General features: G+C 37.2%; 2 protein-coding genes across 4 annotated transcripts; one reads left to right on the top strand and one right to left on the bottom strand.

The window, feature by feature from the left end:
• The first annotated feature begins 404 nt into the window (after positions 1-404).
• On the top strand, positions 405-8,296 carry sgtb (small glutamine rich tetratricopeptide repeat co-chaperone beta). 2 transcript variants are annotated; one of them, XM_052567198.1, is made up of 12 exons: positions 405-470; positions 1,188-1,303; positions 2,553-2,656; positions 2,777-2,852; positions 3,030-3,129; positions 3,199-3,303; positions 4,785-4,923; positions 5,023-5,085; positions 5,632-5,669; positions 6,113-6,196; positions 6,322-6,454; positions 7,565-8,296. In XM_052567198.1, exons 2-11 carry the CDS (start codon positions 1,204-1,206, stop codon positions 6,431-6,433), a joined length of 921 nt encoding a protein of 306 aa, XP_052423158.1. In that variant the 5' UTR covers positions 405-470; positions 1,188-1,203; the 3' UTR covers positions 6,434-6,454; positions 7,565-8,296. The 2 variants fall into 2 exon arrangements, with proteins under 2 accessions (XP_052423158.1, XP_052423157.1); XM_052567197.1 differs by lacking the exon at positions 405-470 and adding an exon at positions 478-587.
• Positions 8,297-8,331: 35 nt separating this feature from the next.
• Positions 8,332-23,098, bottom strand: LOC127966300 (trafficking protein particle complex subunit 13-like). Of its 2 annotated transcripts, XM_052567195.1 has the most exons (13): positions 22,992-23,098; positions 22,593-22,661; positions 21,785-21,884; positions 21,062-21,146; positions 18,142-18,269; positions 15,074-15,146; positions 14,806-14,850; positions 14,481-14,498; positions 13,093-13,226; positions 10,394-10,592; positions 9,841-9,941; positions 9,623-9,770; positions 8,332-8,622 (listed from the first exon to the last, which is right to left on the bottom strand). In XM_052567195.1, exons 1-13 carry the CDS (start codon positions 23,071-23,073, stop codon positions 8,515-8,517), a joined length of 1,290 nt encoding a protein of 429 aa, XP_052423155.1. In that variant the 5' UTR covers positions 23,074-23,098; the 3' UTR covers positions 8,332-8,514. The 2 variants fall into 2 exon arrangements, with proteins under 2 accessions (XP_052423155.1, XP_052423156.1); XM_052567196.1 differs by lacking the exon at positions 14,481-14,498.
• Positions 23,099-27,689: the final 4,591 nt, after the last annotated feature.

Below are 27,689 nucleotides of genomic sequence, written 5' to 3'. Positions count from 1 at the left end.
ATGGACACACACACTGACACACACACACACACTTGCATTTGTGGTTCTCCATAGGCATAATGTTTTTTTATACTGTACAAACTGTATTTTCTATCGCCATACATCAACCCTACACCTAAACCTACCCCTTACAGAAAACTACTGGCAATTTTTTAATTCTATAAAACAGTTTTCTAATTTTTTAAAGCATTTTGTTTTAAGGGGACACTCTAGTGTCGTCATAAACCATGTTTACGTTGTAGTTTCCATGTCATTATACACATGTGTGTCCTCATAAACCAAAACCATATATTTATACACACACACACACACACACACACCTTATATAAATTAGCTCCTTTTCTGTAGTAGGATTCATGAACTCTTCATCGTAGTTCTTGAGCAGGCATATTTCCGGCGCACGCGCAGTGCAGAGCGTCAGTCTGACGCGACGCTGTGTCTGGCGCGAGCGCTGCAGCCTCATTCTCCAGGTAGGTGAGCGGGGGCGCGCACAGCACCAATATATCATTTTACTGATATTTTTGCGCTGAATATGAGACGCGGGGGTCCTGAAGAGCACCAGAGAGCGACGGTTTCTCCTTCTGTCCGTGAGTGTGTCTCTCTGTGTAAACCAGTGTAAACATCACATCTGGGAGGCGAGTCTGCTGTCAACGGGTTATTGTGACATATACCTGACACTAAATCATATTTCATGTTGTGGGATGACAGTCTGATTCCTGTGTCAGCATTACATCGTACCTGCTTCATCATGTGTGCTTTGGCTTGTGTTTTCCATTAATAACTCACTGTGTGTAACAGCTGCATTAAACTATTCTGTGTAATAGGATCAGAACAGATTTATATTTCAGAATACAACCACATAGCTTTGGTGAACACAAGAAAAAGTTATTGATAGATGAATGTTATGTAATCAAGATGACGTGTATAAATATGTTTAGTATAAAACATTTATAGTTAGTCATGTCGGTTAATGCACTGTGTACTGACAGCCGTGTCAATTTGTAAATGCATTAATCATAAATGCAGTAATCTGTTTTATTGAATATTTTGGAAGTGTAAAATGTTGTCTCTGCGGTCTCTTGTTGTGTGATTATTGCTCTTCAAGCGGACCCAGGTGTCTATGCCAGCTTCTCCTCTAGTGTCCTGACTCAGTTAAAGCCATCCTTTTTCACCAAATCTTTCCGCAGGTCTCTCTCAGACACAATGGCAGTGGACAAGCGCTTGGCTTATTCTATCGTTCAGTTCCTCAGAGATCAGACTCACTGTGGCTCGCTGAATTCAGATGAACAGGAGAGTCTGGAAGGTAGGTCATGTTGAAAACATTACCAGTCACAGGCCTCTTTTACTTTCGTGCTGGCTGTTCAGATTCAGGACACTGTTAGATCATAGATAGGGTTTAAGCATTTTAACCTCATTGTGTTATTAGCAATTTATTGAAAATATTGAAGTAAACATATATGTACAAAATTGCAACTTCATCATTATAAATGTGTAATTACTAAAATATGCATGACAAGTTTCAAGAGAAATAACATTAGTTTTTTGTTTATCATGAATGCTTGTCAGTGCATTCAGCGTTACTTCAACCATGCTGTGCATCATAAACAATACAAGTAATTATATTATTAAATATACAGATGTACTTAAGTCCTGTGTAATTGGGCCAAAACAAAAAACAAAACAAAAAACACTGGAGAGCTCAGCAAATTGCATATTTAATATAGATTTAAACTACAATATATTTTCATTTCATTGTAAATAACATGCAATTAAGTGTTTAAAAACAATACATGCAGTTTGTACATTTCATATTTTGTAGTATTTTTATATTAATAATAATAACAATAATAATTTGATATATTTTACATTTACAAACATAAAATGTTCTTCTCTTATTTACTTATTTATTTGACTATTATTTCAGCAAGTTTGCATGCATCTCATTTGTAATAATTAGATGAATTTGCGTATACATGAAATCATTTTTAACCTCATTAACTTTCTTCACTTTTTGTCCAGTGGACCAAAAAACTGAAACATAAACTCAATTTAGAAAATATGTTTTTTTCTAAACTGGCTCCATCACATTTCACATTTTTTTATGTCATTTAAATGACATTAAAAAAAAAAAAAATATTGTTGTAATAAAATGGCCAAATACAAGTCTGTGTGCATAGCGAGCATTATTTGTATCCTGAAAAGACACAAATAATTAATAATAAATACTATGATTGTATGATTGTATAATTGTTATTGTTACGATGATACTTTTTAAATTAGTATTTGTTGTTAGGAACAATTATTGAGAAATCATAGGTTGCAACCTTTATCATTAATTTTTACAAAATAAATACCGAAATTATATATTTATTTATATCTCAGAAATAATTTGACATGTTTTACAGATTACATTCGACATTATCTTCACGGAACAATTCAAAGAAAAACACTTGACACTGTTAGTTTTCTTAAAAGTGCTAAAAGTGTTGAAGAAACACACATATGAGCACTCAACTACTGAAGAATAAAGGATATGATTGTCCTGTTTACAGTAGCAGTGCAGTGTCTGGAGACCACCTTCAAGATCAGCTCCAGTGACTATCATCTTGCCGGCCCTCAGCCGCTGAGAGAGGTATTCCTCAACTCCCTCCTCAAGGTAACTCCCTTCACTGCACACACACCTGGGTTTCTTTCACTATTTTGACTACTGTTTTTTATTGCTCAGTATATTCTAGACACGCTTTCCCAAAAACTCTCGTCTCATTGTGGTTTACAGAATGATACTGTTTCATTACCTGAGACGTTTCCATCTCCAGAGGACATCGAGAGAGCCGAGCAGCTGAAAAATGAGGGCATGTCACACTTCCCTGCTGTATTTAGTTTCAGATCATTTCTCAGGATGCATTATGTATAACTAAATGGCATCTGTCATTGCATTTTTTTCCATTGGAATGATGCAAATAAAATCAGTATCAATAACTGATGTGTTCCCGATGCTCTGTGCACGCTCATGCTTTCGTCTCTATCAGGGAATAACCACATGAAGGAGGAGAATTATAGCAGTGCTGTGGACTGTTATACAAGAGCCATTGAGTTGGACCAAAGAAATGCAGTGTACTACTGTAACAGGTGAATGCGTTGAGCTACAGAGACGTCTGTGTTTGTGTTTGGTGTTGACTGCTGGGATTGTTCTCTCAGGGCCGCGGCGCACAGTAAGCTGGGACACTACACCGAGGCTACGGGGGACTGTGAGCGAGCCATCGCCATCGACCCGGCGTACAGCAAAGCTTACGGCAGAATGGGGTGAGATGCTTTCATTATTGTGCCATGACTGTCAGTGATGTTGTTAACCAGAACTAGAACTGTTGGAATCGGAAATAAAGCACACATTATGAAAAACATGTCTATTAGAGAACTTTAATGAAACTTAAAAATGTTGCCTTGAAGACTAACTATAGAAAAAGTGATAAAAAAACACAATTATACAATTAAATAAATGTAACTGCCGTATTTTCTGGACTATAAGCACTTTTTTACATAGTTTGGCTGGTCCTGCGACTTATAGTCAGGTGCGACATATTTATCAAAATTAATTTGACATGAACCAAGAGAAAACATTACCGTCTCCAGCCGCGAGAGGGCGCTCTATGCTGCTCAGTTCTCCTGTAGTCTACACTGAAAACATAGAGCGCCTTCTCGCGGCTGGAGACGGTAATGCTTTCTCTTGGTTCTTGGTTCTAAATAAATGCGACTTATAGTCCAGTGTGACTTATATGTTTTTTTCCTCATCATGACGTATTTTTGGACTGATGCGACTTATACTCAGGTGCGACTTATAGTCCGGAAAAAATGACTAAAATCTGAATTAAAATATATGAAAGCTAAATAGAAATCTCAAAAAACTAATAAAAATGACAGTCAAGTTAAAATCAAAACTTAAAAGTATAAAAATTAAAGATCATTCAAAATTTTTGTAAATAAGCACTATAGAAATAATATTATAGAATTTGTAAATAGAATAAAACAGCATAGAAATAATAGTAAATATAAACATAAATATTAGATGAAAAACATGAACTTGTACATTTTGCAGCGGCGGCTAACTAGAAGAAAAACTCTAAACAAAACACAACTATAAAATACAATATAAGTATTAATAAAACTGAAATAGAGTTAATTACAAAAAATGTTTAAAGCGTAAACTAAAATATAAAAATAAGAGCTAATTTAAAATGTTGCTAAATACAAAAATAGTATATAAATACTAAATTATTTGAATTAAATTACTAAAATAGGATTTTAAACATCCAAGTTATGTTGTAGCATTAATTTAAGTTAATATTCCCTTAACTTTACGAATTTCCCTGAATTAGGAATCGAATTTAGTTACATTTTTAAGAGACACTGCAAATGAATGATTTTTATAAAAGTCAAATTTGTGAACAAATCACTTTTTAATGAATCATTCGCATTAGTTGAACTTCAAGTTGAAATATTTGGTTGCGCTGATACTTTTTAATTTAGTATTTGTTGTTAGGAACACTTATTGAGAAGGGGACACTTCCTCAGGTGTACTTAAATGCATTAACGGAATCATTATGAAAAAAAAAAAAAAAAAGAATCAAATGATTCAGAGTTAGAACCAGAATCAGTTCGTTCCATTTGATTCCCGTCCCTGCAGAACTATACAACATAGAGTTCATCTAGAATGTTCTTCTAAATGTATATAACTAGTAAATAAACTCATTGTCCAGAATGATGCTTCTTTATCTTTATGATTATAGATTGGCACTAACGTCTATGAGCAAGTATCCCGAGGCGATCTCTTATTTTAATAAAGCTCTGGTGTTAGATCCTGAAAACGACACTTACAAATCCAACCTGAAAATAGCAGAGCAGAAAAAAAAAGAAGCATCCAGCCCCGTGAGTAGAAGAAGCTGATCCATCCCATGAAGACATATGAATGTATATTGAGTGTCACTGCTGAGAGCTAGCCAGTAATGACACGTTGTGTTCCTGCAGACGGCCACAGGACTGGGCTTTGACATGACCAGCCTCATCAATAACCCCGCCTTCATTAGCATGGTATGCGCAAGGGAGGGGTTCACATCTCTCTGTTAATAGTATTAATGAAAAGGGTCATGAATCGCCCCTGTGAGCCCTCGTTCATCTGTCTGGATGCTAGAGTTAAAGGGCCAGTCAGCTGGAGGTTTCTAGCACACTGCAGCTGTTTAGAAAATAGGACAGATTCAATTTTAAGAAATACGTAAATGCACAAATCTAAGCTGATGTACTGCTCAAGAAAATTTCTGATTATTATCAAGGTTGAAATCAGTTTGTTGCTTCATATTTTTGTGGAAACTGCTATATTTTCAGTAGAAATCGGTTTATTTAGAATATATATATATTTTTTACATCTAACATTAATCTCTATACTGTCATATGTTTGATCAGTTTATTGCATCCCTGCTGAATTGAAGTAATAATTTCCTTCCAAAAAAAAAAAAAAAAAAAAAATTGGAATTCAAATGCAAGTGCATATCTACTAAAAGTGTATTTTGGTGGTTTTTAAGATAATCAACATTGACTAGACGTTTCTATCCACTCAAACGCTTTCTCTTTTCACTACAGGCTGCCAGCGTGATGCAGAACCAGCAGGTGCAGCAACTGTACGTTTAACCATTTTATTGCGGTATACTTTTATAATTTAAAGGAGTAGTTTATCCAAAAAATAAAATGTGTCCCCATTTTCTCAAACTGTGCTAAAAAGACTTTTGCCCCGTTTTTTTATTTAACTTTTAAAGCTCCAAAAGTACACAAGAACATGATAAAAACAGTCGATATCAATTGAGAAGTTACGATTCCATATTTCATTTCAGATTTATTCACATATACTCAAATGTAATGTTTGAAATGTGAAAAATGTTTTGTTTTCATGTTAAGCACTCACAGCTGGGCTTCTGTTTGCTCAATGAAAGCTTTTTTTGGATGAACTATCGCTTTACGCAGCTCTTATTACAGCGGAGAGCTCTTAATATAGGTCTCACACGCACACACACACACTGTATCATCTCATGAGACGGTGTGTTTGTGATTAACTCTCCTAAACCAGCATGTCGGGCATGATGTCTAACGCAGTGGGGGGACCGGCGGCCGGAGTCGGGGGATTATCTGACATATCCAGTCTCATTGAAGCGTGAGCATCTCCTCTTTGACCTTTGATTGACTTGACATGTGATGTGTATAATATACAACTGCACCAAGCTGAATTATAATGGTAGCTGTGGTTTGAGATGTTCTGTGTGTCCGTGTTTCTCTCAGTGGACAGCAGTTCGCGCAGCAGATCCAGCAGCAGAACCCAGAGCTGATCGAACAGCTGAGGAACCACATCCGGAGTCGCTCGTTCAGCGGCAGCGCCGAGGAGCACTCCTGATCCTGATCCTGATCCCAGCAGGTCTGACACCACACTCATCCTCCTCGAAGAGCTGTAGACCTGCATGCAGTCTCAGTGCACCTCTTAGAGCTGGAGACCTCAGTTAGTGGTCTGCACACGAGTGACATTTCTAACCCAGACTCGACGGAAAAATGAGTTTCTACCTTCCGGTTTGCTCCAAAGCGTACCTTATAAATACAATTTACTGCAATTTCCATCTGAATTGAGGCAGTGACACACCAAAAACTTATTTCAAGACAAATTGTGAATGCAGGGGTAGATTCAAAGATTGTTTTTTTACTACCGCATTATAAACGTCTTTACTTTCATCAATTTAATACATGTCTAAGTTTGTACACACTGTGCAACATTATTAAGCTGTGGTGCTCATGCGGGCGTCACAAGTTTATATAACTTGTGATATTCAGTTTTTAGCTCAAATGAACACTAAAGACTTTCGGTCACACTTTATTTTAGGGTCCAATTCTCATTATTAACTAACCATTAACTATAACTTTTGCCTCAATTAACTCCTTATTTGATGCTTACTCATAGTTTATAAGGTAGTTGTTAAGTTTAGGGAATTGGGTGGGATTATGGATGTCATGCATTATATATATTTTATAAGCACTGATAAACAGCCAATATGTTAATAATAGACATGCTAATAAGCAGCTAGTTATCAGTGTGAATTAGATCCCTATACTAAAGTGTTACCAGACTTTCTTTCCTTTCAACACAAATTATGATTACAGGAGCAGATTTTGGATTAATATACAGATGCATTTTCTTGTGGATCCTTGCACAGCGCTATGTAATGACCTCAAGACACTTTTATCATAGCGCGTCTTTTGCTAACTAACACATTTTGACATTTGCGTCATATAACCAGCCACATATGTGTGACTTTTGTGACGTAGTAAACTTGCTCAGTAGCGCACCTGGTACAGGACAACACCGAAGTCTTGACTGCTGGGATTGTTCTCTCAGACTTTAACTCAAGTCGTACTGAAATCAGTGATGTGTTACTAGTAATAGAGTCATTTTAACTGAAGTATGGTTTTCAGGTTCTCTTCATGCAACTGTGTATCCTGCAGAATTATGATGAATTATGAATCTCTGTCTATACAGGGTCGAGAACTGAAGGAGGGCAGGTGGAGAAAGGGGCGCGAGTGCAATCGTTTAAACCCCAGATGGAGGGCATGGCACTTTATATGAAGTCATCAGAAGAGAAGAGGAAAACACATTTAAACTCACCTGATACACAGAGAGCATTATCTTAACACCCGAGTGAGGTTTCTTTGTGTTTGTCTGCGCAGTCCTCTCTTTATGAATGTAGCTGGTAACGACACATCAGAGTTGAGTTTATTTTACTAAACGAACGATTGCTCATATGTTCGTTCCTGTTAATTTGCTGTGGGGCCATGGTTATTAATATCCAAGGACATTTTTTTAGGGATAGTTCAGTCCTTAAAAAACAACCCACTCGTTGTTTAGTCATGAGGGTGAGGATATGATGACCGAATATTTGTTTTTAGGGGAACTATCCCTTTAACACATTCTTTGATTATTTTTTTATTATATATTCTGTCCGTTTTAGGAACAAGAGACATTTGTGTGTGATGATCACTATATCAGCTGCTTCACTAAGCCGGTTTATTTAGGCGTTTGATTTATCAGTAATGAAAGCAAAATATTGCTATAATAAACATATTGTATTCATACATACATATCACCGTTTGCGCTTTTCTTTTGCATGCTCCATAGTCGGATATTTAAAATCTGATGAGTGATTAAAGATTATGTAAAATGCTCATAAAAACTGTTTGTCAAACAAATGTTAATAAATGTGTCTTGAAATCAGTCTGAAGATGTTAGTGTTATTATATCCCAGAAGAAATGTCTCAGGAAGCTTTTATAATTGTTTTAACATACTTTTCTCATTTACATTTTATTTACATTGACAGACAGTTAAAATCATGATTAATTGGGCTTAAAATAGAGATTTTAAAAGTGCAAGCTTAAAGGAACAGGTGTTCTGTTAACAGATGCAGAAGAGCTGGGAGTTGGTTCAGGGGTTTTCAGCTCTCTGGACTGGTGTACGGACACACCACACAGACCTGTGCGATGTCATCGTATTCATACGTCCTCTTCAGAAAGCTGTCCGTTAGCCTCAGCCCTGATATGCTCTAAAAAACAGAAATGAGGCAAAAAAATCTCGTTTTTAAAGAGGTCATATGCTACACTTTTATGTCATTTAATTGTACCCCAGTAACGATGATTATTGCATCTTAACATTATTATTTTATTTTACATGATTGTTTTGGTAATCATGTGCCACCTTTTCTCTGATCCCATTTTTTGAAACACTGTACCCTTAAGAGAATCTTTAAATGACATGACTGTTCTGATTGGCTAACCTCTTAGCATGTTATAGCAGGGGTTGTCAGTCACTTCACACACAAAGCTGCTAAATATCAAATAAGCTACTGAATTAATTTGAATTCGAGTAGTAAACAGGATACAGAATCATTTATATATAGTACATAATATTTTTAAAATATATTGAATACATAATTAACATGGAATTCAATTAAATTCTATCAAATTCATATAATTACTGCATTTTTCTATATGAAAAAAATAAACATGTTATAAGCATACATTAAACCGTTTATCTTTTTTTCCTGAAACATTTGATGATATTAATATTCAATGTTTAAAATATCACTTACAGAAATGTGTATTTAATAGATTTAATTATATTTAAAACATTAATTTTCTATTCATGATTCATTGTAGATGAGCAAAATGTATCCCCTAATTACGTTTCTCAATATTTATCTTTTATAAACTATCCTGTAAATAATGTGATGAACATCTTGCAGCACTTTAGAAAAAAAAAAATAATAATGACAGTATTGTCATTTAAAAGAAATATGTTGATTTAGTTGAAAAAAATAGGCATAAATAGTTCCAATTCATTATATAACATTACATCTACATTACTTGTGTTGGACTAATGAAATTCCTCCGTTGTGTGACTTTTTTAGCATTATAATTCAGTAAAATCCTATTATGATTCTGATTCAGATTACATTTCAGCATCATGTGTACTCAAAAAGGATTTCTCAACTTGTAGATGTAGCCTCTGCTGTATATGCATGATGAAGTCTGAGTTTGGCGTACCTGTAAACCCTGGACGGAGGACAGTAGTGTGAGCGGGATGGAGAGGGAGGCGCTGGGGCTGAGTTTCCCCAGCTGTCTGCCGGACACCCCACACCAGTGAACGGAGCGAGTGTTACACATCTCCAGCTCCAGATCCATGGTCCTCTCACTGACAGGGAGCAAACCAGCGCTTAACACCCACAGCTTACAGAGACACCACAGACAGACGCACAGCTCACCTGCAGTTTGTGATTTTACAGGTGATGTCGAAGGGCTCCTCTAGACTGACCGTGTCTGGGATCATCTCCAGAGAGAGCCTGACGTCACCGTATCCAGGAGCCTACAAGACAAGACGGGAACACATTACAAGTATCATGAGTTATGTAATCAGATTACTTTTTCAAGTAACTAGTAATGCATTACTATTAAATATCGCAGTTACTTTTTCCAATTTATTCACTGACACCTCTCGTGCTAAAGATGGCCTGAGTCTTATTAATTTCACTTTTGGTGTGAAAGAGCCTTTACAGTTGACAAAAAAAAAACATAACTTTAGGGGTTTTGTTATATTAAAAAAAAAAAAAAAAAAAATGCAAGCCCTGCTCACATGACAAAAAGTAACGTAATGCATTACTTTCCACGCGATATTGTAATGCATTACTTTTGAAAGGCACTTTCTTGCTGCTTTGTGTGGAAAGGACTGATGAAATAATTCATCTGATTAAATGAGCTGAACTCTTGCAAGTCTTTATTATGATTTATTTTTTTTAATCCATGCTAAATGCAGTGCACCATTCTCTGGAGCTGGCTGGTCTGTAGACGTCCTCTCTCCCCAAGGTTGGTTTTCCACACGATGTCTAGTTTGCCGATCACCGTCACCCCCTTGATGACCCCGGCCTTCTCCGCAAACTCTGGCTTGGGCTTCAGACAGTACAAATACTGCCTCGTGTCCAGCGGCTGCAGATACGACATCCTCCCAAACGTGGACTCGCTGTAGAGACAAAAGAAGAAGTTGCACCAACAAGAGTGTGTACAGCTGCGGACACATTTAACACTGTTCAGTGAATATCTGTGGGCAGAATCAAGTCAAAAGGAAAATCGTTCTGTTGTGTCCATCAGTATATCAGATACTGCAAACTGTTTTTTGTTATCATATGATTTTTCATCATAATCATAAACAAATTACTATTTACAAGACTTTGACATTCAGAAAGCAATAGTTTACTTCTACACTGCCAACAATTATCTGATGCACTTACAATAGATGTCAGTGCATTACTGTAAACATGATTTTTCTTCATTTTTACAGTCTGAGGGACATAGTCAGCATTATTTTCTGCGGCAGTGGACAACATGTCGCACATTTAATGTCACATGAACTGTATTAAACCCAAAACATTCCTTTATTTAACTACGATCCAGATTTTGGAGTCTGTATATATATATATATATATATATATATATATATATATATATAAAAAAATAAAAATCTCTAATATGCTCACCGAGGCTGCATTTATCAAGGCTGATTAAAAATACAGTAAAACTGTAATATGACAGATTATTCATTTAAAATGTATATTGTAATATATACACAGGTGCTGGTCATATAATTAGAATATCATCAAAAGTTTATTTCACTAATTCCATTCAAAAAGTGAAACTCGTATATTATATTCATTCATTACACACAGACTGATATATTTCAAATGTTTATTTCTTTTAATTTTAAAGATTATAACTGACAACTATGGAAAATCACAAATTCAGTATCTCAGAAAATTAGACTATTGTGAAAAGGTTCAATATTGAAGACATGTGGTGCCACACTCTAATCAGCTAATTAACTCAAAACACCTGCAAAGCCTTTAAATGGTCTCTCAGTCTAGTTCTGTAGGCTACACAATCATGGGGAAGACTGCTGACTTGAAAGTTGTCCAAAAGACGACCATTATCACCTTGCACAAGGAGGGCAAGACACAAACGTTCATTGCAAAAGAGGCTGGCTGTGTTTCCACACACATTAATAGAGAGGCAAAGGGAAGGAAAGATGTGGTGGAAAGAAGTGTACAAACAATAGGGATAACTGCACCCTGGAGAGGATTGTGAAATAAAACCCATTCAAAAATGTGGTGGAGATTCACAAAGAGTGGACTGCAGCTGGAGTCAGTGCTTCACGAACCCCTACACATGGACGTATGCAAGACATGGGTTTCAGCTGTCGCATTCCTTGTGTCAAGACATTCTTGAACACCACACAGCGTCAGAAGTGTCTCGCTTCAAAAAGGACTGGAGTGCTGCTGAGTGGTCTAAAGTTATGTTCTCTGATGAAAGTAAATGTTGCATTTCCTTTGGATATCAGGGTCCCAGAGTCTGTAGGAAGAGAGGAGAGGCACACAATCCTCGTTGCTTGAGGTCCAGTGTAAAGTTTCCACAGTCAGTGATGGTTTGGGGTGCCATGTCACCTACTGGTGTTGGTCCACTGTGCTTTCTGAGGTCAAAGGTCAACACAGCTGTATACCAGGAAGTTTTAGAGCACTTCATGCTTCCTGCTGCTGACCAACTTTATGGAGATGCAGATTTCATTTTCCAACAGGACTTGGCACCTGCACACAGTGCCAAAGCTACCAGTACCTGGTTTAAGGACCATGGTATCCCTGTTCTTAATTGGCCAGCAAACTTAAATGACCTTAACCCCAACAAAAAATCTATGGGGTATTGTGAAGAGGAAGATGCGATATGCCAGACCCAACAATGCAGAAGAGCTGAAGGCCACTATCAGAGTAACCTGGGCTCTCATAACACCTGAGCAGTGCCACAGACTGATCGACTCCATCCCACGCCGCATTGCTGCAGTCATTCAGGCAAAAGGAGCCCCGACTAAGTATTGAGTGATGTACATGATCATACTTTTCATGTTCATACTTTTCAGTTGGCCAAGATTTCTAAAAATACTTTCTTTTTATTGGTCTTAAGCTATATTCTACTTTTCTGAGATACTGAATTTGGGATTTTGCTTAGTTGTCAGTTATAATCATCAAAATTAAAAGAAATAAACATTTGAAATATCTCAGTCTGTGTGTAATGAATGAATGTAATATACAAGTTTCACTTTTCGAATGGAATTAGTGAAATACACTTTTTGATGATATTCTAATTATATGATCAGCACCTGTATATATATATATATATATATATATATATATATATATATATATATATATATATATATATATATTTCAGTGTCACATGATCTTCAGCAATCATTGTAATATTCTGATTTACTGCTCAAGGAACATTTCTGGTGCTGAACTTTTTTTTCTGGATTTTTTAATGGAAAGTGAGTTCAAAAAAGAACAGCATTTATTCGAAACAGAAATATTTTAAAACATTTGTAACAAATGTCTCCTTACTGAAGAAAAACGAATCCCCAACTTTTGAACAGTCACATATCACAAATATATATGGACCCAATCACTTGTAAATGTTACCTGTCAATGCCAGCAGACACATTGTTGAGCTCAGTCACGTTGTACATCATAGAAGGCTCCAGAGAGACTTTCTCCATGAACATCGGGGATGTAGTGATGTTCTGGAGCTGCGCCTCTAGAAACACCTCATCCGTCTGGAGGGTCAAAGGTCAAAAGCATCAAATCAGACCGGCTGCTGAGATCCAATCATTTATTCAGCCCTGCTAAGATTTCATGCAGTACTGTACCGTATGTACACAATATCCTGGAGAGATACTTTACTTGAAGGGCTCCACAGAAAGACTTCATGCAAATTAATAATTAATTTACCATTAACTACAAGTGTGTGCTCATACAGTGATTTCAGATCTGAGTGTGGCTGAAGTTGAGTCATTATCATGTAAAAGTCTTTGAATGAGGCCCGTCAAATCAAGCTCTTCACGCAAGCTCAAGTGATATTTGGGGAATTTTTGAAGAGAGTCAAATAAAGCAGCTGTTCGCCCAGTTGATCTCCAGACGGTAGATTAGTCATATCACAAGTAGAGGTTAGTTCATGCCTGTGGATCAACAGCACCTTTTGACAGAAGTATTGTTATTGTTACAGTATGAAGCAAAGATCCCACGCCAAGCCTGATTAATTCAAAAATAATAAAAAACAACAACAATTTTGAAAGTATGCATTTGCAATTAAAGCATCTCTTTAAACTCTTTCCCTCATTATGTTGATTCTAATGAATTATACAGTAAAAGAATGTACAATCTGTCAAATCAATAAAGAACAAGCATCAATATCTTCCAGTCTACGAAAACAAAAGAGTGCACATGTTTTCTCCAGAGTCAGACATGTATGTTTGATTTAGTGAGCGCTGAAGCAAAAGCATTGAGAGGAAACAAGGAAAACAGAAGGAAAATATTCCTCGAGACTCTGAGATTATCACCATTATTTGGCCAACTCTTTTTTTCTTTTTTTTTTTCAAAAAAATTAAATTTCCAAATGATCACATCTCAAGAATGGTTTGAACTGAGAAAATATGGTGTAAAAATAAATGTAAGTGACTCTGTCTGTCTATTCCTCCTTTTTAAACAACTTAATTTTGACGCTGGCTCTCGGGCTAATGGTTATTATTAATATTAATGAAATATTTAGAGCCAAATACCTATTTAGGCCTTTTTTAGGTTACTGTTATAGGTAGTGTACCCTTTCCAAAATGTTAACAAAATTACATTTTATCCAATAAAAGTTATGGCAATAATGGCAAATGTAAAAAACACATATGTTTTACTAATGGGATACTGAAATACTTTTCTCATGTTTTCTTCTTGCTTGTTTCAAAATACTTTAAAGAGAAGGAAAGAAAGGTTACGCTGAAAGAAAAGAAAAAAGATGCAATGAGAAGGGAAAGAATTACCACTGAACTGAGGTCACTCTAATGGAGGAATAAAACAAAGAAATAAACATTAGAGAAGGGGAGGTTACATGCACCAGATAATGACTACATGTCAGTTTTCTTTTCGAGACCGTGTAAATGTGAACAAAAACAGCTAATTATGAATGAAACACACACACTACTAAAAAAGAGATATCAAATAAGAATGGGTTCTTAAAAAGCATAGCCTCACTATAAATTATTTCATAAGCAGTGCAAAAAAACTAAAAAGGAGGTTAAACAATATGATTCTTTAAATAATTCTTTAAATGTTATAAACACACATATGAATGTAAACTAAACTTACCTCAGCATTGTAGAATTTGGTTTTTACATCTAGAGGCTTGAGAACCTGGTTCAAAATAGAGTTGAAATAGTTTGATTGCACCTCAACAGAATCCATGTCACATTCAGTTTAACACACAACACTCTGCAGACTCTCTTCTGATGTACCGAGCAGCACAACATCGCATGCTTCAGTGTAAATTAAAAGCCGACATGATTTGGGAGTGATGCGTGGAGCCGGCATCCAATCACAGTGCAGAATGACTGAGCGGAGGAGGAAATAAACTCACCTGAAACTTGAAGAACTTCCTGAAGTAGAGCTTCTCTCCGGTCTGAGTGGTGTAACTGACGGCACAGACCAAGCTGGAGTCAGATGAGAAACATATGGTGAGGACAACAGCATTTCGTACACATATCTGAAAGTGGTTTTGGTAGAAACATAACCGTCGCTGCATGTAACAGCATTTGCAGTGCATTTGGTTTCTGTAACGTCACATAATTCTAATCTTAAAGTAGTTAAAGGTATGAAAGCCCATTTCTGCTACTGAATTTTAAGAAATTCTGACTTTTTAAAGTTATCAAGTCCCATTCTGAGGGGAAGAAATAGAATTGAGATCTCACTTTATAACACACAATTGCAGGTTAAGTCAGAATTGTGAGATAAGTCAAAACTGCGAGAAACTCACAATTCTGATAGAATCGCTCAATTATATAATATCTCTTGATTCTGACTTTATCAGAATTGCAGGTTTAAACCATGCCATTCTGAGAATTAAAGTCAGAATTGAGAGATACAATTTTATTTTTATTTTATTTTTTTATTCAGGGGCGGAAACAGGCTTCCATGGAGATAAAAAGCCAAATAAAATGAATTTTCCCAGGTAGAATTGATTGATTTGTGAAAAGTGGGTATGGTTAGATCTGAGTGTGTATTATTTATTATACTATATAATTTATTACAATGTACAGAATTCTTTTATATTTCCAGTTTTCTATTTCAATTTAATTTAGTGCTTTTTCAATTTTTATTAGTTTTTAATATTTGTTTGTTCATTTGTTTGGCTTTAATTGTATTTTTTTAATTAAAAGTTTAGTTAATTAGTACTTTAAGCTTATTTGTTTCAGTTAGTTTTCTGTCAGGTTTGTTTATCTAACATTTATTTTTAATTTTACTTCCAACTCTATATAAAATACTAGTAATAATTACAATACTTTCAGTTAACAATAACACTATATTCATAAACTATCCATAATTGATTAGAAACCTTTATTATATTAATACTAGTGCTGTCAAATGATTAATCGCTATTAATCACAACCAAAATAAAATTTGTTTACATAATGTGTGTTAACTGTGTATATTTATTATGTATGTATGCATGTATGTGTGTGTGTGTGTGTGTGTTATATATATATATGGAAAAATGAGTGAACAAGCCATTTTTACATTTCTCGTTATTGAATTCTAAATAGGAATCTCTCACTAGAGTCTCTTGACCTTCTGCAAGTCCGGCCTTGTTCATGCAGTGATTGGCAGGACGGGAGGGGGCGGAGACGTGATCGGCTCGGAATGCATTTTCAATGGCACATTGAATTTAGCTACATTCAATGCGGGACATTAAATGAAAATGGCCTAGCTGACGGTCTACCTGAGCATTGTTTCTGACCGTGTCCATCCCTTTATGACCACCATGTACCCATCCTCTGATGGCTACTTCCAGCAGGATAATGCACCATGTCACAAAGCTCGAATCATTTCAAATTGGTTTCTTGAACATGACAATGAGTTCAGTGTAGTCAAATGACCTCCACAGTCACCAGATCTCAACCCAATAGAGCATCTTTGGGATGTGGTGGAACGAGAGCTTCGTGCCCTGGATGTGCATCCCACAAATCTCCATCAACTGCAAGATGCTGTCCTATCAATATGGGCCAACATTTCTAAAGAATGCTTTCAGCACCTTGTTGGATCAATGACACGTAGAATTAAGTTAGTTCTGAAGATGAAAGAGGGTCAAACACAGTATTAGTATGGTGTTCCTAATAATCCTTTAGGTGAGTGTATATATATATATATATATATATATATATATATATATGGTAACACTTTAGTATAGGGTCCAATTCACACTAATAAGTAGTTGCTTATAAGCATGTCTATTTTTAACATATTGGCTGTTTATTAGTGCTCATAAAGTACATATAATGCATGATATACACAATCCTACCCAATACCCTAAACTTAAAAGGGTAACTAAACCCCTGGTCAGAGCCTGACTCCACCCACTGACAATATTTGAAAAATGCTGAAAAGTGGGCAGATCACAGCGGAGATAGAGGGGACGGACCGAGGGCGGGGCTGAGCGAGTGCGGCGTGAACCTGAGACCCGCAGTGATGGATTGATTGACAGCTGCTGTCAGAGACGCTCAAATGGAGAGTGACTGTAGTGACGCAAGTAGCTTTGCAACAGAGTGAATATTTGAAGTAGAGGACTTTTCTCACCTACCTTCACCTGAAGTGGAGAATGTCGAGGTTTCTGTTCAAATCAATTCAATCTGCTGGCTCAAACTGCGGTCTTAACTCCTGCACCGTGTCACTTTTCAGCGCGAGCTGTGTGGAGAAGCCCATCTCCACCTCCATTGCGTTGGAGAAGCAATCCCGTTTAAAATGCAGTTTGCACACTCCAGCTCAAGGCGGGAACTCACAGTCTTCCAGGCCAAGTGCATTTAACCACTGGCACCTAATTTTAAAGTCTGCTGGTAAACTATGCAGTCCAGCAGTGCTGTCGCAACTAGCAACACACCTCCATACCATCCTGACCACTGTACTAAATACAGATAAATCTACGCTAACTTGAAGATCTAAACAACTATATAATTGCTATGCTAAATAGATGCTATAATAGTCTATCCTGGTCGTTTTCAATACTCGCAATTCCAACTCCTGACTCACTACAGTGATTTTGACGGAACAAGATGGTTTTATACTGCCAAGGGTGTGGTAGCTTACCCCCCGAAAAACACCCATTAGAAAAATCGTATTTTATATATATATTAAATGTAAACATGCATGTGTGTACATGTATTTATATATATAAATAATAAATATACACAGTAAACACTAATATATCATGTAAACAAAAACTTATTTTGGATGCAAGTAATCGTTTGACAGCACTAATTTATACAAACCTGTTTTATTTCGAATACTAAAATTTTTTTTGTAATACATTGTTTTTTTAATGATATCAACACTGGATTTAAAAACAGTCATAACCTTTATTATATGAATGTAATCCTGCATTACATTACTAAGACCTAAAGGCTTTGAGTGTTTAGAGCATCAGGAGTTACGTACATGTGTGTCCCGATCTCCTTGACCTCGTGATGGATGACATCATCAATGCAGCACTCGGGCTTGAGCTCTGAAACAGCAGAGTTTGAAGCAGAGAGATTTAACCTCTGGGAGCTCGTCTGCAGGTCTGCCTGAGAGAGGAGAGAATCATGGGAGATCAAAACAGCTGCAGGAGATACTCATTCACTTCTCGCTAGGACTGGGCGATATATATAAAACAAACTATATCTCGATATTTTCAAAATTTTACAATATTTATGCAATAAATAATAATTTGCACACAAAACTACCACTAGCTCTGCACCCATTTACCTAAATAGAAGCTTGTGTTCTGCAAGGGAACATCGCTTGATTGTACCATCCCAAAGAAGCACAAATTCACTTTTATGGACTTTTAAAGCTGCAGTAGGTAACTTTTGTAAAAAATATATTTTTTACATATTTGTTAAACCTGTCATTATGTCCTGACAGTAGAATATGAGACAGATAATCTGTGAAAAAATCAAGCTCCAAAAACAACCAATCAGAGCTGCGGTCCGTAACTTTGTTTGTGTTCAAAATGTAGAGAAATGTATATAATAAGCGAGTACACCATAAATCCATTTTCCAAACCGTGTTTTTAGCTTGTCCTGAATCACTAGGGTGCACCTATAATAAGTGTTTATATTCGGACTATTTTAGATTGCTTCGGGGATACCGCGGCGGAGTAACCCAGTACCTTTGTGATTCTTCATAGACATAAACAGAGAGAAGTAGTTCCGGCTACGATGTTCTTCCGCAAGACGCAAGCAGTTCTGTTTATTAACCGCTAGAGCGTCAAAAGTTTCCGACTGCAGCCTTAAATTAAATGTTCCCTTCTGGTGGAATGAACTCCCCAACTCACTTTGGACAGCTGAGTCCTTAGCCATCTTCAAGATTCGGCTTAAAACCCATCTCTTCCATCTTTATTTGACCCTCTAACTTTAACACTCACTATTCTAATTCTATTCTTAAAAAAAAAAAAAAAAAAATCTAACTGCCTTTCTAATCTTTTTGTATTCTATTTTCTTTTCATTTATTATGCAATTGTGTGTATGTATATGTAAAGACCTCTAACACTAGCTTGCTCTATTCTTTTTCTATTCTATTGGTTTTCTTTTTATTTATTACATTATTTAAAATCCCATGCTACGTGTACTATGTTAACCTAACTGAGACTTGTTATAGCACTTCTATTTCATTCCTCTTTTGTTTTTTTTGATTGCTTCCACTGTCCTCATCTGTAAGTCGCTTTGGATAAAAGCGTCTGCTAAATGAATAAATGTAAATGTAAAATATGTATAGGGTGAATTGCACTAATGTGGGCATTTCATATTTCTGTGACATATTGACATACAGAAATACCACTAAAGCTCTCTTACAATCATTAGATTGTTTATCACTCTGCTCTAAGATTTATAACTTGCACAAAATATCATCACACTGTATGGAATGGTAGGTTGGCCTTCACTTCATATAAGAAGGTACAAGCACTGGCTCATACTTGTGTATAATGCATTAGTTGGCCAGCTTCCTCAATATATGAATAGTCTATTAACTTTTAATAGTCAAGGGTATAATCTACGTTCAAGTAGATATATTCTTTTAAATGTTCCTTTAATGAAGACAGAGTTTGGAAAAACTGCTTTTATTTATAGCGCATCAGCTGCTTGGAATGAGATCCAAAGATCATTGAAACTTGATGTACTTATTTCAATTAATGAGTTCAAGTTATATCTCAACCAAACATTCAAATCTGTCTGTACTTGCTCTTAACGTTTAATCTTGCTTTATTGCTGTATATGTGTGTGTTGTGCAACTTGTTTTTATACATGTAGTTATGTATATTGTGTGCTGCTACCTTGGCCAGGGCTCACTTGTAAATTAGATATTTATCTAAATGTGATTATTTCCCTGGTTAAATAAAGGTTTAATAAAAAAAAAAAAAAAAAAAAATAAAAAAATAAAATAAAAAAGGATGTGTAACCAAAACATTAAATCCACACCTAATACCAATTCAAAAACCCCAGGATGTGTCCTAAATAAACACTGAAAGGACACTGATAAGTCTATGATTAAAGGCAAAAAATACAACCACAGTTGAGGCTTTATGTTAAGTTAAGCTTAACTTTAGGCTAGATCAACCTTGATTCAGAATTCATGAAAATGCAGTGAACTGCTGTTAAAAACATTTAAGACCAATTTGCCTAATTCTTTTTCTTTTACTAAACAAACATACAATCATAACTGTCTTTTTGAAAACCTCTAGTAGCTAGCCTGCACAAACCTTGAGAACCACCTGAATAAAAACAACCTGCAGAGGTTAACTCATTACATCTCTGAGAACAAGCAGTCCTTTGCATGCCAAAACACCACCATCATCATCATCATCATCATCATCATCTCTAATCCCATCTACAGTAACATTCTTATATTGCATAACAACACTAAAACCCTGTAAATAATCAGTTTTGCCCCACAAACCATGCCCCTTCACACATTTTTGACTGACTGAAGTACTGTCCCACATTAGGCTAATCATACTGTCCCACTTTTCAAAATGATATTTCCTAAAGTGGGACAGTAGGAAATTTGATTAAAGTATAAAATACATAGTTTATCCATACAAAGTTACACTTTTTTTGATGGAGAAATATTTAATAAGCGCATTAGGCCAAAAAGTAGAATTTGCATGTGAATGGTTGCCAGATTGCTTAAAATAAGTAATACATCAGTAAGAAAATGTGTCTATGTAACAGTGAAGCCCTGATTTGGGGATTTGAACTCATGCTTGAATTTGAAATATTCACTATTTTTTCAAATTTTACGTCGTCATCATTATTATTGCAATATTATCACTAATATTCGATATATCACCCAGCCCCACTTCCACAAGAGCCATTACCTTCACAAGAATATCTTTGACCACTTGATTGCTGTCGTTGTGCACGCTGATGTAACTGGAGAAGGTCTCGCCAAGGAAAATATTTCTGTACAGGAAATAGTGAGAATGCATATTTCGAATCACTGGAGCACTTAGACTAAAATGGGCATGTGGCATTTCCCACGAATAGCACACAGAATGTGAGGTGCTTAACCTCAGCTGAAATACTATATGAGCTGATTTCTATTCTGTTCGTGGGATGTTTGTGATTTTTGTAACCTGTTGTCGATACACTTTATTTCTGTTATTTTTGGTAACACTGTGCCATAAGGTTCTATTTTTTTAACATTAGCAATAACAAACAAAAAATACATTTAAAGCATTTTTGAAACAATTCAATTTTTATCAATCAAATGTAATATTTTATGGGCTTATAAAGTTGAACTGAATAAACAAATAATTTTTTTTATTTTTAATAGTTTTTTTTTTTTTGAGCTTTTAGATTATAGTTAATCAAACAAATATAATAGATCTAGAAATAAATATAATTATAAATAATCAAATTTTAGAGGCAAAAAAATTATATTTTAATATGCCATTATCTATATCTAAATATAAAAAAAAAATTCAAGCATTACTAAAGTGTACCCTGTCTGTGGAAAGTGTCATGAACCCATAAACAAATCAACAATAATTCAGAAACTTTTCAGTTCTCAATATGCATATAAACTGATTTTACATCACCCAAAGTTCTGGGGCAGCGTGAGCATCTCCCCGAGGATCAGTGTTTCTGCCCCCTTCACGGTCGATGGGTCGTCCTTCATGAGTCGTACAAACAAATCACCTGCAGACATGTGATATACTGAGCTTTAAAACCTCCTCTGAGATTTAGGTCCCTAGAGACATCTACACCAATAGATTGTTTTATCTCTGTCTGATCTATGCACACGCAGCCATTTTTGACAGGCCATGATTTGCCGTAATGCATAAATCTCCAGATGTATAACGTCCCCTGTATGACAAATATAACATCAACTTGAATAAATCATCAAATTCTGAGCAATTACCAAACAAAATGTTTGCAAGCATGGTTTCTGCTGACTATTTATACAAAAAAGCATAAAGTCACTTCATGTTTCCAGCATTAAAATCTGATTCGTGCTGATTTATAGGGGAACATATTTCAGCCTTTTTATATTTAGAAGTGCTGATCTATCATATTATACCCGGGATCTCACAGTGCTGCTGCTCATAGCCTTCAGAGAAGCTCAATACTGGACTCAGCCATGATTAATGTAATACTGCAGACCAGAGACATCTGAACAAGAGCCGCAGGCCACAGGTTGCCTTTGATGGTTGTCATGAAGTACATGTATATATATATATTCAATCAAGTTGAATTTCAGCACTTCATAGTGAACAGTTTGGGGACCTCTGGTTTTAATGAATTTAACTAACTTTTTACCAATGATTCTGTATTTGATTTCACCAAATCTGTGTTTTCTTTAAATGTTTCTTGATTACTAATAAGATCAACGTCACTGGCTTGTACCTGGAAGATCTCGGTCCTCACACGTCACTGGCATGTTTGTAAACAGTGTGGGTTTGGTCAGCCGCATCACTGGAGAGAGAGAAACATAACACACTCTTAATATGACATATTTAATGATGACAATAGAGAGACGATGGAGAATATAATTGTTCTTCATTCATTTTCTTCATTCACACATTAAGACACATGCTAAGAAACGGACTCTGAAAAACAGAAAAAACTATAGCAAACATCATGATACCGTGGCTCAAACTTAATGAGCTGCAGTTGCTTTGAGAAATGATTAGCATTAGCAGCTAGCATGCATGACCCTACACCGCTACAGTGGGCTTTCAGCGATATTAATGCACGAGCTGCTCTTTCGGTATTCTAGTGAGAAAAGCGAAACCAACGCAGTACCTTTTAATGCGAGTAGATGTTCTTGTTTTGCTTGGCTGACATCCATCTTGTGTGTTGCACTGGACTGACCTTTGACCTGCATATCACCTGCTCACGGCGAGCACAGAGGGACAAACCGCGTTTCATGTTAAAACTGCTGCTGGAAATACAACTAAATTCTTGGCTATGTAACGTTAATAGGTTACATAAAGAATAACATATTACATTTTAGGTAAATATATTGGATGAGCCAAAATCACATTTAAAGGGAAAATGAAAGCGTTATAGAGATCTTACCAGACTCAACTGTTTAATATATATATATATATAGGGACCCACCCGATCACATGAAGAGCTGTTTTCCCCCTGAATATCACCCTAAAGGAAAGTTTGTTCCACCACCACTAGGTGACCGCAAGAGTCTTTCACCAAATGGACAAAGCAAGTTTGTGATGATGTCTTAACAAAAAGAGATGTGATGTTGAATCAAAATCTGTGTGGGATCTTTAAGCAACCTGTATTAACCCTCCAAATTACAAAATTTCCATTCAAATAAACCCACCAGCAAATAGTTGCAGAAGTTGGAAAAAAATGTATTATTAATACAGTATATTTGTAATTAATTTGACATCTATAACCTAGCCCCATGTGCCCCTATTGACAGACCCATTTCTTTAAACACCATAATGCCTTAAATACAAAAAATGAGAAAATGTGTTTTATGTGTATTAGCTAATATTGGATTAATTATTGATTTTGTGTTGTATTTTGTGAGGCCCTGTGTTCTCTGAATATAAACGATCCTGGAACACATGCTTATATAAAAACACAGAAAACATCTCGGTTACGTATGTAACCATGGTTCCCTGAATAGGAAACGAGATGCTGCGGTGACGTCACCTGCTTATGGGAACACCCCTCGGTGTGACGAATGTCTGAAACCCTATACCATCCCGCCAATCCTATTGGCCAAATAGCGCTTGGCACTGCCCTACGCATGCGCACACATCATATACCTGGGTGCCGTGCGTCATTTCGCTCAGATTTCATGACTGAAGAAGAAGAATGCTATCAAGGTACGGCACGGCCAGGACCGCAGCATCTCGTTCCCTATTCATGGAACCATGGTTACATACGTAACCGAGATGTTCCCTTTCATTGGTCACTTCGATGCTGCGGTGAAGTCACCTGCTATGGGAAGGCTATACCATAACGCCTGATGTACCTGATAGCTGGGATCCAAGGAAGCGTCTGCTCATGTGGAGAGAACCCGGGAGCCAGGAGTCATCCTCACATCTAGACTGTAAGACTTGATAAAAGTGCTCGGTGAGGACCAACCTGCCGCAGCACAGATATCATCCATAGAAGATCCACTGAGAAAAGCTCGAGAAGAAGCCGCTGCTCTCGTGGAATGAGCTTTAACTCCTAAGGGCAAAGTGAGTCCGCGCGCCTCATAGGCTAAAGATATTGCCTCCACCAGCCAATGGGACATGCGCTGTTTTGTAACGGCATGGCCTTTATTCTTATGTCCAAAACAGACAAACAGCTGGTCAGACTCCTGCCATGGGGCCGTACGATCCACATAAGTCTTTAAAGCTCTACAAGGCAAAGACTTAGATCTCCAAACCCCGCCTCAGCAGGGGATAAAGCCTTCAGGACCACTTGCTGAAGCGAAAGGGATTAGATGCGACCTTAGGGACATAATTAGGCCTCGTCGCAACAACACCTTCACAGAGCCCGGTGCGAATTCCATGCACGAGGGTGAGACAGAGAGAGCCAGAAAATCTCAACTCTCTTGAAGGAGGAAAAGCCATAAGAAGAAGTGTCTTCAGAGTCAGGATTTTATCCGGTATTGTTTCCAAGGGCTCAAACGGATGTCCTGATAAACCCTGCAACACAATGGATAAATCCCATGAAGGAACTCGCACGGGGCGGAAAGGCCTCAGCCGTCGCGCACCCTGTATGAAACAAGAAACCAGTGGATGACGGCCCACTGAGGCACCGTCTATATATTCGTGGTAAGCTGAAATGGCTGCCACATAAACCTTTAGAGTGGCTGGTGTCACTCCATCCAAAAAACGGTCTAATGATCAGGTCTGCAAACCACGGCTGTGTGCCACCGCGGAGCCACCAGCAGCAGCTGTTCCACTCTGTCCAGCCGTATTCTGCATAATACCGCTGGGATCAAACGAATTGGGGGAAAAGCATACAAACTGGTCCTGGGCCAACTGTGAGCTAACGCATCCAAGCCCAAGGGCGATGGGAGGGCATAGGGAGAACCTTAGCGGGCAATGCATAGTCATGTTCGACACGAAGAAATCCACTCTCACTTCTCCAAAAATCTGCCATAAGAGATTCACCGTCTGGGGGTGTAATCTCCATTCCCCTTGCTCCAGAGTCTTTCTGGATAGCAAATCCTCTCCGAAGTTCAACATCCGGGGACATGAATCGGATCAACAGAAATTTGTTCTGAGACCAAAGAAGAACATGTCTCGCCAGCCTGCACAGGGGGCGAGAGCGTAATCCTCCCTGATGATTCAGGTATGACACCGCTGTGTTGTCTGATCTGAGCAGCACATGACGGTCGATCTGCAGATTTGAGAAATACTGGAGTGCCAGAAAAACCGCCAGTAATTCCAACCTGTTTATGTGCCAGCTGCATTGTGCCACTGTCCACACTCCGTGGGCTGGGCGCCCTTGACAAACAGCTCCCCAACCGGTCAATGAGGTATCCGTCGTGACGGTCTCTCGGAAAGCACAAATCCCCAGCTGAACCCCGGTTAGGAGAAATTCGGTTGACATCCATAGTTTTAATGACATCACACATCTCCGTGTCACCAAAATCGTCCAATGCGGAAGACAACGGGGTGAAATATTTCATCTTTTCGTCCACCACTGAAAAGGGCGCATGTGAAGTAATCCCAGACGAATTACGGGGAATGCCGCTGCCATTAGACCTAAAAGTCTGAGGCACAATCTCACTGTCACTGTGCGACCCGCTTTGAAGACGCAATCGACTGTGCGCGCAGGAGAGGAAGCTTTGCTGTCAGCGTGCGAGAGTCCAAGTCTATTCCCAGAAAAGTTATCCGTTGAGAGGGAGTTAAAACACTTTTCTGGAAAATTGTGCGTAAGCCCAGGCTGTTTAAATGATTCAGCACAAGATCCCGATGAGAGCGTGCTTGAGTCCGCGATTGCACTAACACCAGCCAATCGTCTAAGTATTTCAAAACACGAACGCCCTGGAGCCGCAACGGGGCCAGAGCTGTGTCCATGCATTTTGAGAAAGTACAACAAAATAATGGCTGTAAAACCCTGACTCCATCTGAGAGGGGTGTACTTCTTCTATAGCCCCTTTGCTCAGCAGAGCTGACATCTCCTGTTGCAGCACTGCTATTTCCATCGGTTTCACCACCGTGAAAAGAATTCCGCGGAAAGGAGGCGGGCCTCTTCGAAACTGAATGGTGTATCCGTGACAAATTGTGCGTAACACCCATTGAGAAATGTCGGGCAAGCGTTCCCATGCGGTCCGAAACAATACTAGTGGTCTCAAAATTTCCGCTTCCTGCAACGCTGTCATAAAACAGCACCCAGATATACGATGCGTACGCATGCGTAGGGCAGTGTCAAGTGCTATTTGGCCAATAGGATTGACGAGATGGTATAGGGCTTCAGACATTCGTCACACCGAGGGGTGTTCCCATAGCAGGTGACGTCACCGATGCATCGAAGTGACCTATGAAAGGGAACCATGTTCTCCAAACGGTTTTTAGACACATTGAGTCTACTCTCCCCACAATTAAACTTTTGTTGTTGCATAGCATCGATAGCATAACATATTCTTAGATTTTATAGAATTGTAGAGTTTTGTAGAATGTTCTTTAACACTTCGTTTCAAAGCTTCAGTCTGACTGTTCAGCTTATAAGTGCGCACTTACAGTGTATTTCCTCTTTCTCTAGGTTCTGATCCATTGTGTAACAGTTTGCTGCTAAAGGCTGTGTTTCCCCAAAATGAGTTTCAAAAGCTGACACTAAACCAAACAATATGACACTTTAAAATCCCCTAAACTGGCGTGTGATTATTTAAAAGTAGAGTGAAAAACTTTTTACATTTTTGTTTATATTTAGTGCGTATATGTTTTAATCTTGAATCTGCAACTCATAATATATTAATATATACAAAAATCTATTATTTCACAAATAGTAGCCTATTTTGATTTGTGTCTCAAAAAGAAAAAAAGGAAAGCTCTATGGAAAGCCAAGTTTAGACTTGTTGAACATGTTTGGTGTCAAAGTTTTAGAATCTGATGTGTTTCGTTTTTTTTTTTTTTTTTTGTCTGCTCATTAAAGCATTGAAGCCTAAAAAGTTTATAGAATGAACTAATAGCTTTTTTCACTTGACTTAAGCTCACAATGATTCTGGGAAATGGAACTCTGGCCAATTAATAAGTTAATATTTGGATATTATTGACAAAAAAATCAAGTTAATGAAAGAACAACCTGTGTCAAGTTGAAGTTTCCGGATTGTTGCATGCAAAGTTCACAGACCAATTTAAAATATTGGTAAATAAAAAAAGTGCACAAAATGAGGATTTTGTTTAAGCATTATTTGTGGCAGTCGAGAAATCACGCTGCAAAAATGATCCAAAAAATGCACCAATGCATTGTTAAAGCATCAGTGTGGTGTGTGTAATATTCACAAATAGTATTGGTATATTAAAA

This window comes from Carassius gibelio, chromosome B10 (genome assembly GCF_023724105.1).
Source record: "Carassius gibelio isolate Cgi1373 ecotype wild population from Czech Republic chromosome B10, carGib1.2-hapl.c, whole genome shotgun sequence".
NCBI classification, from domain to species: domain Eukaryota; kingdom Metazoa; phylum Chordata; class Actinopteri; order Cypriniformes; family Cyprinidae; genus Carassius; species Carassius gibelio.
Note: the sequence above shows the minus strand (reverse complement) of the source record. Positions and strands in the feature narration are given on the sequence as shown.

What these genes read in the sequence shown, in the direction of transcription:
- sgtb (XM_052567198.1), top strand. Translation starts at nt 1,204, where the DNA reads ATGGCAGTGGACAAGCGCTTGGCTTATTCTATCGTTCAGTTCCTCAGA. An exon ending in TCCTCAACTCCCTCCTCAAG is followed by an intron (nt 2,657 to 2,776) that starts GTAACTCCCTTC and finishes TGTGGTTTACAG; the next exon opens with AATGATACTGTTTCATTACC. An exon ending in AAAGCTTACGGCAGAATGGG is followed by an intron (nt 3,304 to 4,784) that starts GTGAGATGCTTT and finishes TTATGATTATAG; the next exon opens with ATTGGCACTAACGTCTATGA.
- LOC127966300 (XM_052567195.1), bottom strand. Translation starts at nt 23,073, where the DNA reads ATGCAGGTCAAAGGTCAGTCCAGTGCAACACACAAGATGGATGTCAGC. An exon ending in AAGGAGATCGGGACACACAT is followed by an intron (nt 15,147 to 18,141) that starts GTACGTAACTCC and finishes ATCTGACTCCAG; the next exon opens with CTTGGTCTGTGCCGTCAGTT. An exon ending in CCAGCCAGCTCCAGAGAATG is followed by an intron (nt 9,942 to 10,393) that starts GTGCACTGCATT and finishes CTTGTCTTGTAG; the next exon opens with GCTCCTGGATACGGTGACGT.